This window comes from Octodon degus, unplaced genomic scaffold, assembly GCF_000260255.1.
Source record: "Octodon degus isolate 3935 unplaced genomic scaffold, OctDeg1.0 scaffold00116, whole genome shotgun sequence".
In the NCBI taxonomy this organism is placed as follows: Eukaryota; Metazoa; Chordata; class Mammalia; order Rodentia; family Octodontidae; genus Octodon; species Octodon degus.
Window position 1 is genome coordinate 7,980,991 of NW_004524692.1, and position 11,818 is coordinate 7,992,808.

General features: G+C 38.1%; 1 protein-coding gene across 1 annotated transcript; it reads left to right on the plus strand.

Annotated features, from left to right (window-relative positions):
* Positions 1–1,182: 1,182 nt before the first annotated feature.
* LOC101564643 (olfactory receptor 10J3) lies at positions 1,183–2,109 on the plus strand. The gene has a single exon (XM_004639995.1). It carries the CDS (start codon positions 1,183–1,185, stop codon positions 2,107–2,109), a length of 927 nt encoding a protein of 308 aa, XP_004640052.1.
* The last annotated feature ends 9,709 nt before the right edge of the window (positions 2,110–11,818 follow it).

An 11,818-nucleotide genomic window follows, 5' to 3' on the forward strand; every position in this document is an offset into this window, starting at 1 on the left:
CTTAGTATAATTGATGCCAAATAATGTGAATTACTAAATGTATGAATTTTGTGAGTTTGAACATGCATTCCTATCAAAACATTATCTGGGGGAACACACATGTGTCACCTTCAAAAGTTTCCTTGAGTCTTTGTTTCATTTTGTAGTAAGACCCTTATGAAATCAACCCTAATAACATATTTTAGAATTTATATTGCAGTTGACTGACTAGATATACTATGTAGTACAGCAAACCTAAAAATTAATTCATGTTGCTTAGCTGAAACTTTATAGAAGTGAGGTCACAGCTCATTAATTTTCTTTATCCTGTTCCCTCATAGATACTATACCTTTTTCTGTTTTGATCAATTTGGCTATATTAAGTACTTCATATAACTAAATCATGCACTATTAGCATTTCTGTGGCTAGCTTATTTCACTTAGTGTCATATCCTCTATGTTTATTTTTGTCAGTGCATAGGGTAGATTTCCTTCTTTTTAAGGATATGTAATATTCCATTGCATGTGCTGTATTTTCCTTAATCATTCATTTGCCTATGAGCCTTTCATCATTTCCACAACTTATTTATAATACATAGCATTGCAACAAATGCTGGATGTACAAATATCTCTTTGGGGATCTAATTTTAATTGAGAAATATGAAAAGATGACCATCAGCAGTAATTATCAGGAAAATGCAAATGAACACAATCAGATATTACCTCCTAATAATAAGAAAAGATTTTTTTAATTTATTAATAGCAGATAGTAACTGTCTAAAAGGTTTGGAGAAAATAAACTCTTATACTTCCTTGGTGGAAATGTAGAATGGTGAAACCACTATGGAAAAGAACAGAGAAGCTCCTCAAATATTTAAAAATAGAATTACCATATGATCCAGCAATTCCATATCTGGGAATATAGATATTCTATAAATATCCATTAGTGAATTTGCATTTTCCCTCTCATCTCTGTTTCTACCTCAATTCTAGATCTCCAGGAGAACTTTTCTACAGTATCAGTTAAGAGGCTGGCAAAGAGGAAAACTGCAGAACTGGCCCCTGACCTTGGGATCCGAAGCAATGCTCAGAGGCTGGACCCTCTCTGGACCAGACACCTTGGTCCAGGCTTCTGTGTTTCATGCCTGAACCATCACAGCTTTCTTCCTTAGCCCAGCTCAATTAAACACTTAGACCAGCTCAATGCCAGTGCCAGGAACAAACTTCACTTTTGTGACTGAGTTCCTTTTTGAAGGTTTCTCCAGTTTTGGGTGGCAGCACAGGCTTATTCTCTTTGTCATTTTTCTAACATTGTACATGCTGACTCTGTCTGGTAATGTGATGATTGTGACCATTATTCGCCTGGACCGCCGCCTTCATACTCCCATGTACTTTTTCCTGAGCATGCTCTCCATCTCTGAGACCTGCTACATGGTGGCTATCATTCCTCGTATGCTTTCTGGCCTCCTGAATCCTCAGAAGGCTATTTCTTTTCAAGACTGCGCCACTCAGCTCTTCTTCTATCTTACTTTTGGCATCAATAGCTGCTTTCTGCTTACAGCTATGGGGTATGACCGCTATGTGGCCATCTGCAACCCCCTAAGGTATTCAGTTATCATGGGCAACAGGACTTGTATCCAGCTGGCATCTGGGTCACTAGGGGTTGGTCTGAGCATGGCCATTATTCAGGTAACATCTGTATTTGGCCTGCCTTTCTGTCGTGGATTTGTCATCTCCCACTTCTTTTGTGATGTGAGACCCCTGCTGAAGCTGGCCTGCACAAATACCACTGTCAATGAGATCATTACCTTTGTAGTGAGTGTCTTTGTTCTTGTTCTACCAATGGTCCTGGTCTTCTTCTCCTATGTCCTCATTATCTCTACCATCCTCAAGATTGCTTCAGCAGAGGGCAGGAAGAAGGCCTTTGCCACCTGTGCCTCCCACCTCACAGTGGTCATCATCCACTATGGCTGTGCCTCAATTGTCTACCTCAAGCCCAAGTCCCAGAGTTCCCTGGAGCAGGACAGACTAATCTCAGTGACGTACACTGTCATCACCCCTCTGCTGAACCCTGTTGTGTACAGCCTGAGGAACAGGGAAGTCAAAGAAGCTCTGTGCAGAGCATTTTGAAGAAAGCAAATCTTGATATTTTTGTGAAGATCTTTTCTTTAAATATACAGATATGTTTTAATTACTATACCATTTCAACACATGAGATCAGAAATAGTGAACTAAGTTGAACTGTATGCTCATTATGGTAGTTATGCTTTTCTGTGTTCTTCTCTAGAGAAGTAAGAAAATGATTTGGCATTGCAAATAATATAGTACAAAGATTTTAAATGTCTGTGTCATTGACACTCGGGGACATTTGCACTTACACTTAGGCACAGACATTCTGAGAATGTTTTCAGCTATTTAAATTCAGTAGCACACAAAAATCCATCAGGATGCTGATAATGGTTTGAGAATCCCTTCAGAAAGATTCTTTGTTGGTGGTGAGGATGCTGGAATAGCGCAGCCATTGTGACATGCTGGTGAAAACACACAGGATGTTGCCTTTGCCACATCCTACCATGGCATCACTACCTGGGGAATTCTCAAAAGGCCAGGGAACAGCTACCAAGTGGATGTCACTTCCTTAACTGACCTAGAAATAGGGAGTATAATGTAAGATACTAAAAAAGCAGTGGCCAAGAAGAACAAAGGTGGGTTGTCCATGGTCCTGACATGTCCAGAACAGAAAACTCAGATTGAAAAGGAAACCAGGCCTGAAAGGTTCAACTCTTTCTGTACTTTCAATACAGGGCTAAGGAAGATACCCTCTGAGAAGTTTCCCAGGAGGGATCTACATTCTTTGAAATAGTGTTATAAACATAAACACTTTAGGCAATATACTAAGCAGCATTTATTAATAAATTACAATCCACAACTTAGCTAAAAATTTTATAAGAAGCTCGTGAATCTGTTGTGGTTAAATTTGCAAAGTTTCTTTGATCCCACCAGTTTTTAAACTTTGTACTAAGTGGCATCAAAGAAAGTACAAGTGAATGCCCTGGGTTACGGAAGGACCCCTTTCTCATCCGTCCCGCTAACTCTGGCATTCTGTGGAGCAGACAGCCACACTCTTAAGTGGCAAACACAGTAACACAGTTAGCATGGCTTCCAGAATCCGTTCGACCCAGCGACATGACTCCCTGAAGGCGAGACATCTCCTGTGGGAGTGTCACCAAGTCTGCAGCTGCAAGGATGGGAGGAGCTGGTGAGAATGAACAGATCCTCTAGCTCAAGTTAATGTGGCAAAGAGTCAAGACCTGGAATACCTGGCTCAAGAGTCTGGCTGGGGATAAAGCATATCTTTGTCTTAGTGTCCAGATTCCCAGAAATGGCAGCCATTTCATTTCTGTGCTGTTAGTTAAAGCACAATTAAAACACTATGCTTAATAATTCCCTTTACCTGGCTCAAATATTCTGCCTGAAGGTCTGATCTATTTAACACCATTTCTTTGCCAAAGATAAATTTATTCACTATGATAGTATACACACCGAGGTTGCACCACTGAGGATTTACACACACACATTCCCCAATGCTGGAAAAAACGTGGGTCCCTTTTTGGGAACTGTCCTTGCTATGGAGCTGCTTCCTCCTAGGTCTTGTTATTCTTTGAATGGGATATGTCTATTTCAGGGGTCTGACTGTGTTTAAGATAATTATGAAGAAGTTTCCTTAATCCAGAGCACTCATCTGTGAGATGGGCTGAAAGGCTTGCTTGACTGGGCCACATTTCCACTCATCTGCCTGTTCTACCCCGCTACCTTCAGCCCTGCACAGTGTCAAGGGACAAAGCACTCCTTAATGAAATTCTTGCATTAAAGTCTCCATCTCACAGTCTGTTTCCATGAGTTCCAAATCCATAAAACTTTAGGAAAGCAGTTTCTAGGAAAACAATTATCATGAGGTGAGGGCTCAGAGCTTTGGTTGTGATGTGGTATGGTGAAGGCAGAAGATCGGCAACTTCTATATTTACATTTTTAAAAAATGATTTCATCGTGTTTATGGAGCTACATTCACTGTGATTCAATTTAGTTGTCAGCAGTACAGTATTGTCTGCTTGGAAACTGGTTAAAAATAAAGGTCTGAATTTTTCTCAGAATTCACAAGTAGTCATTTTTTTCTCTTGAAATTCTCTTTGCCTGATTTCAAATTCATGGCAGCCAGGCACCACAGCCTTGCAGAGAGATTGCTGACCGTTCTCAGTATTATGCTGAAATCCAAACTTCATGAGAAATACTGAAAGTGGGGCTATGACCTTCTAGTCTTCTGGATGGGAAGAGTGTCGGTGTGGTTAACTATGTGTACAAGTGTACTCGATAGTGATGCATGGTACAATTGTAGACTAAATGGTATTTGGAGGAATATTGTACAGATTGCTGATGTACTAAATGGGGGTAGGGACTTTACTATAACGGTCCAGACCTGGGTAGACATCTAAGATTGGTATTCATATGTACTAAAGTAAAAATCTCTTTAGAAATGATACCCTCTGTGTCTACAAAATACTCAATTTTAATTCTGTTCTATAATCTTTCTTGAGTAAGCTATGACTACCCATCAAGAAGATAGCAGGAAGAAAGAAATGGTAGACATGGATGAGTCTGAAATGAACAAAGAATATAGATACATGAGGGAACACAGGAAGGAAGACCAATGTGTGGAGCGTGACAAGAAGTTCACACTGCTGCTTCCTGCCAGTGCCTTCTGGCTGCTTTGTGCCCGTATCATTAGAACATGGCAACTGAGTGACAGAGGAATGAATGACTCATGTCTGGGCTGGAGGGACCTAACAGGACACTTTGTCCAAACTCCTCATTTTACAAAGAAGAAAGAGAATCTCAGAGACTGGCAAGGAACAAACTCAACTCCTTCAGCAGTTAGTGGCAGCATGAACCTCCATCACTGTCCTCTATCCACAGCCCTTTAAAACTGGGCTGAGGATAAGAGGGGAGGAAAATGTGTCATGCAAGAATACCACAACTCTCAGGACATGTATGTTAAGTTCATCAGGACTGGACTTTCTACCCAAGTTAAGTAGCTCTCATTGCTAATCATTTGGCTTCAGACCCATGTGCAAACAAAGGGGGCAATTTGCTCTCTAGCCTGATGTCTGTGACATTGACTCCTGTAGAAGTCAATGGGGCAAGGTGCCCTTCATGCATGTGCTGGCTTCAAGGATATGAGGGGAAGTGTTGGGGGAGTGGGACAAAGAGGTCCTGAATCACCACAGAATCTCCTAGGGGGACTTTTCCTGACCTGTTTTCGGCTTCTGAAATTTCTGCACTCACCAGGCCTTGTTACATCAAGCCATACATGATATTCATTGAGAATCTTGCTATTTCTTACTTCCCTAAACTGTAAATTCAATCAATCAATCAATCAATCAGTCAGTCAGTCAGTCAGTCAGTCAGTCAGTCAGTCAGTCAATCAATCAAATATACATACAAATAAAGAGTTTATCTTTGAAAGAGATTAATAATAGATCCCCATATGAATGCATTGTAAAAATCTCTATATAGAGAAAATAAAAACAGAAAAGAAAAAGAGTATAAAATGTTTAATGCCAATAATTTCTCTTTCCTTCAAGGCCAAAAGCATTTCTGCTAGATCTAATGGATATTTATGAAGACCCATCCCAGTTCCCCTTCCTCAAGGTGTCATTTGTAGAACATGAATAAACTAAATTCCGTTCTCTCACTGCCTATCAGTAACTCTTGTGCAACATTGAAAGTATGTACCTTGCTTTCCCCAGCTTTCCCTAAGCTGCAGTGTAACCATCACCATGGCTGGAGGGGGCAGAAGATAGTTTAGTGGTGGGTTTCCTATGGGTGCTACAAGTTCCTACCCACATCTTTATCCATAAATCTTTGCAACTTAAAAAGTTCTCATGTTTACAACCTCTTGCTTGATTCTGAGCAGAAGCCTAGGAAGCAGACAGAAAGACTATTAACATGGCTATTTCAAGAATAAAATTCTAGACTCCATAGAAGTAGAAAAGATTTTATCCAAGTACAAACCTAGAAAACAGAAGAACAAGATTTGTATTCATGCCTTACCCTGTATGGTTTAGGCTGTTCCTGATGGATAGTTTTTTAAGAGGCAGAAACTTAATTCTGTCTGGTCTGGGGAGATGTCTTGATGAATGTCTTCAGTGAATGTTGTGAGGATGCAAAATGAAAGGGAAAGTAAACAAAATGGTCCATTTCCTTTCCTGAGAACTTATTTCTGTATTTTTTTCAGAGGTAAAGATTCTTGTTACTATTATTTGCTAGATTTTTTCCGAGATGGTTAGTTGAATTATGCAATAGAGACACAAAAAAGTTCAAGAACTAAGTTCTGGTGTTAATTATACATCCTAGTGGATATTTTCCCTGAATTTACAATTCTAGTTTGGGAGTTATTTTCTTTCAGCACTTTGGAAATTTCATTTCATTGATTTCTGTTTCTCATCATTGTTGCTAAAAGAACAGTTAATGGCTTTATTCTCTTATTTTCATTTTCTTACATGTCAATAATGATCATAGAAGATTTCTGTTGCTGCATAACGAATACCACAAATTTGGAACTTAAAATAGCACACATTTGTTATTATGCAGTTTCCTTGATCAGGTGACTGGGCCGGGCTGAGCCGGCCTGCTGCTCAAGGGCTCACAAATACATTTGCTGGTCATTGGATCTGTAATTTTTCCTGCAGTGCATCACTCACTCCCAAACTATGAAGGTGTTGGAAGAATTGAGACCCTTGTTGCTATATGACCTTCTTTATGACTACAGTTGTCACTTCCTTCAGTTCTTAGAAATTGCTTACATTTTTTTGCACAAGAATCTCTCTCACATCAGGGCACCTCACTTGTTCGGTGACATCACAGACATATCTTTTGCTGCAGTCTGCTTAGGTAGCTTTTTCTTCCACTTTTTATTATTTTAATTATATATATTATTGAGATAGACTATGATACTTCTATACATGTATACAATGTGTGATAATAAGATGGATTCATATATAATGTATTTTATGCATCCTATCAACTTTGCTATGTTACACTAAGTAGCAGTAAGTCAAGTCCTGCCACTCTTCAAAGAAAGGTGTTTATATTTGCCTACCTTCCATAGTGGGTCACCTGAGGAAAACCTGCTGTGGTTATACATAGCTCAAACTAGAATCTTATAATTTCAGAATAGTTACCTTATAGGTATGTTTCTACCTAATGCTCATTTCTTCTTCCTGATTTTAGCCATTTTGTCTTCTCTTCTGGTATACCTGGTGCATTATAAACACTCTGTATCAGCAATCTGAATTTTTTTGGGAAGAAAGCTAAATAGTAAATAATTCAGATTTCTTAGACGTGATCTCTGTTGCATTTAATTCTGCCATAATAAACCAGAAGCAACCATAGAGAATACACAAATGAATGAGTGTTTGTGATTCAAAAGCACTTTTATTAGTGAAAATATATAATTTTCATGTATCACAAAACACTGTTTTCATTTTGGTTTGTTTTGATCATTTAAGATGTAAAAGATATTGTGCCTCTTTCAGTCTGTACATAGACAAGTGATGGTCACACTGTTGGCAGGCCATAGTTAGCTATCCCTGTTCTATGTGAGTAAATTATGAAGACAAATTGAGGCTTTAGAACACCTTACTTTCTCCAGGAAAGATTTGATTTTGGATCCTGGCAGGTGGAAAATGCACATAAAATATGACACAAAAAAAGGTCCACATAAAGTAGACAGGCTTTTCACCTACAGATATGACCCTAAAAGTTTAGCTGGCTCTGTCCTCCCAAACATTCCACCATTAAGGCACTGGGGGTAGGGTGATGAGTTGACTCGGTAATGAGGTCTCCAGGTGTTCTTCTGTTTGGATTGTCATTGATCATTTGGGAATATTTGATTGCATTTTAGAGAGAGACCTAGCATTTGAGACAAAGAATTGGTACCTTATTAAGGAGTCTCCAATTTAGATTTGATGCTTCTTTCATGAAGCATACAGGAGTAGGAAAGTCTGAAGGACTTTTCTTCTCCTCGTTGCCACCTCAAACACAGAAGAACTGAGATAAACATCATCTCCTTCTTTTTGCATGCTTGTTCTTAGGTGTAGCACTCTGGGTTGTGTCTAGAGATTTATTATCAAAGAAAGATCTCTTGTTAAACCATAGCACTGCTCCATAAGACTTCACTGACCTTCTGATTAAGAAACTCACAAACCATTCAGCATAATAACACATTTCTACAAAGTGATCCGGAGATAAATTTATGGTGGTTTTTTCATTTTGCAGAGAACATTGGCAAACATCTCAGAAACGTTTGACAGAATCACTACATATATATAAGCGCTCTTTCACTCAGTCAAATTTCCACAGTGGTGGACGTGCTTTGGGCATGAGCTCAGTTCCTCAGAAGACTGCAGGAATGGTGCGCCAGGTGAGTATTGCTTTACTATCTGCTAGGACGGGGAGTGCTAGTGAGAACATGTACTCAGTCTTCATCTCGGCAGGGCCAGTCTACACAAGAAGGAAAATATGTCTGAGAGGGACGAATATAATCTCTGATAATTTGTGCATGTAAATCAAATGTTTACAGTAGGCAGGAGCAACATAAAAAAAAACTCTGAAGGCCTTTCCCTGGGTTTTAAATCCCAAAAGCTGTTCAAGAACCTGAAGTCTGTAGGAGCCAAGTCCACCTTGAAAATCTTTCTTCTGCTGGCTTTAACACAACATTGATACTTATGACTGCTGAGTATACTGAGTTGGAAAAGAAATGTTTTTTCTTGGTAAAAATCAAAACGGATTAAGGATTAAGCAAACCCAAATGCACAGAAGATGCTTAAAACTCCAGGAAACAGTTTGGTGAATGTGTTCTTTTCTCCGCATACACAAAAATATATTAATATATAGTATATTGATTTTCAATTGGGCTAAGAACAAGTCTCCTACTACTTGTTTTGTCATTTATTTGAAAGAAAGGAAAGGCAATAAAAGCTCAAACTCAAAAACATTTTCTGAATTCTGTAGTTACCATCCGTCTGTTCATACACTTTTCTATTATCTCTTATGTTTGCTTCTCTATCTCCATTTCCAGATTCTGGATGAGTAATCCTACTCCTACCAGTGTCTTAGATTTTACCCAGTTCTCTCTGTACCTCTATACTGATTGTTCTGTTAAGAGTCTCCCACATAATAGCATTGAGAGAGATTTTAGTGTGTTATTAATTTAGAGCTGACTAATAGTCTGGGGGAGAAAGGAAATTAAAGTAATCAAATCCAAATGCATAAGTAAGGCTTTTTTGGTTAAGAAAATTAAATTATAAGAATAAAATGCATGAATTTCAATATATCCAAATGGAATGGACTCTGAACATATGGTAACTGGCTCCAACTATCAGTGATATATCAGACAGGATCTGGATAGTTGCGGTTATATTAGCTTTTTCCTAGTTACTTTAGTTGAAGAAGCTATAATGATCCAAGCGCAAACTAAAATGTTGGGTCTCACCAATAGAGTGCTAGAGGCAAAGTATACTATTGTGCTCTACACAATCCACCTGTGTTAGAACAGTAGTCATAGCAATGCACGAATCTGCTTGGCACACCTTCAGAAAGATTTCAGTGATGTGTAGTGAAGCCTATGTGAGCAAATGGATGAGAAATGATAACATTTATAAGATCAAGACCAGGATAATCAAAAGATGGTTTATAATTAAGAATGGTAGAATGAATCCCACAGCTACACTGCTATGCTGCTCCTGCTATAAAATTAAACTGATTCATTTGAGCACTCTGGGATGCTGACAAAAGATTATAAGTACAAACACGGCCCAAGCAGCTTAACAACACTGTCTCAAAATAAAAAAATTTAAAAAGGATAGGGGGTGCTGGTGATGTAGCTCAGTGAGAAAGCCCTAGGTTTAATTCCTAGTACTGAAAAATAAAATCAATATAAATTTGAAATGAAAACCTGACACTGAAAACCAGAAAAATAAAAAGGAATAACTACCCCAAAACAATCTTAATAATGGTTTTCTGTATCAGGTACTGGGTCAAATTCTTCAAATACATTGACCCTGATGGTACCTATTATATTACTGTAATCAAATTACAAATGAGTTTGAATATTGTGCTTAATAAATATTAAGAACTATTGAAAGAGTTTATGCAGGAATGTTAAACAAGTGTCTGCTTTCTGTTTGTTTGTTTGTTTGTTTTTTGATCTTTTGTAGCTCCAGGGATCAAACTAAGGATTTTGTGGTTGCCAGGAAGGTGCTTATGCTGCTGAGCTATATCCCCAGTCCTAAAAAATTAGCTGTTTCAAAAGAGCACAGAGACAATAGTAGGAAAACACTGACTAAGACCTACAGAAAGAAGGAGATTAAGAAGGAAACCACTCCAGTGATCAGAGGCAATGGTGTTTATCCAAGGTTGGATTTGGTATAAGGTATAAAGTGGAAAGGGAAAGAGTAGAGTGTTTCCAGAGGTACTGGTAGTGGGCTGGGTGGAACAGGAGAGAGGCAAATGGGTTGACCTTCAGCTTTCATGTATTTCCCCTTCCTTCCTGTGCCTAGAATACCTACAGCAGTGATTAGGAAATCATTTCTCATCATCTTACAATATATCTATGGAAGACAAGTTCTAGGCTAGAATTTGCAGAGACCTTGTGGAGGACTTAGTATTGGATGCTATTGGCAGCCTTGGCAAGGTATCAGTCTCATTGGACCACTGGGGAAACAATTCCAGATGTGTGGAGGAGAAGCTAAAGAGCTGGACACTTTCAGTGTTTTACTTGTGTCTCCCTTGGTCTAGATCCAGCTCTCCAGCAGCAAGTAGTTCTTTCTTTAAACAATTTTTCATGAGATATAATCACTATCTAACAACTGGAATATATTTAAGATATACATTTGATGAGTTTGAACATAAGCCTATGAAAGGCATGCCTATTTCCTTCAAAATGTCCTTGTAGCTTTGTGCTTTCCTTTGTTGTTTGAAGCTGAGGTCTATATTCTAAAATTTTCTAAAATTTAAAATATAGTACTGTTAGATTAATTATTATGTTGCATACCAGAAAGTTTTCTTAACAGAAAAAAACCTTTCTATTTCCCTCATTTTGATAGCTAATGACTTTATCCACCTTCTATGGCCATAGTTATATAATTGTCTTTCAATTCCTAATTTATTTCACTTAGCACAATACCTACCAGACTTGTCTATGTCATTGGGAACAAGGCAGAATTTTCTTTCTTACATCTGAGTCATACTCCATTCATATATATATATATATATATATATATATATATCACATTTTTATTCATTCAAGTAGCAATGGACATAGCAGATGATTCCGTAATTTTCTATTATATATGCATAGTGTTGCAATGAACATGAATGTACAAGTATTGCTTTAAGGTCACGATTGCAATTTTCAACTCAATTACTTGAAAGGATGCTCTTATTAACAGAATGCAAATGATAATCACAATATAACCTCCCAATAGGATGAAATTATGTGTGTATATATGTATATATGGACAAAAACTACTAGAAAGTATCTGGGGAAAAGGAACATTTATACACATTTGGTATAAATGTAAAGTGGTGCAGACCCCATGGAAAACAGTAAGAAATTAGCTCATATAATTAATAATACAAGTACCATATGCCAGCAATCCCATTTCTGGAAATATAAACAAGAAAACATCAGCTAGCTGTTTCCACAAATCTCTTCTAATTTATTCTTTCTCTCCCTCTTACTGCTGCTTATTCCCTCAGGGCTAAGGTCCGGGGTGCATAC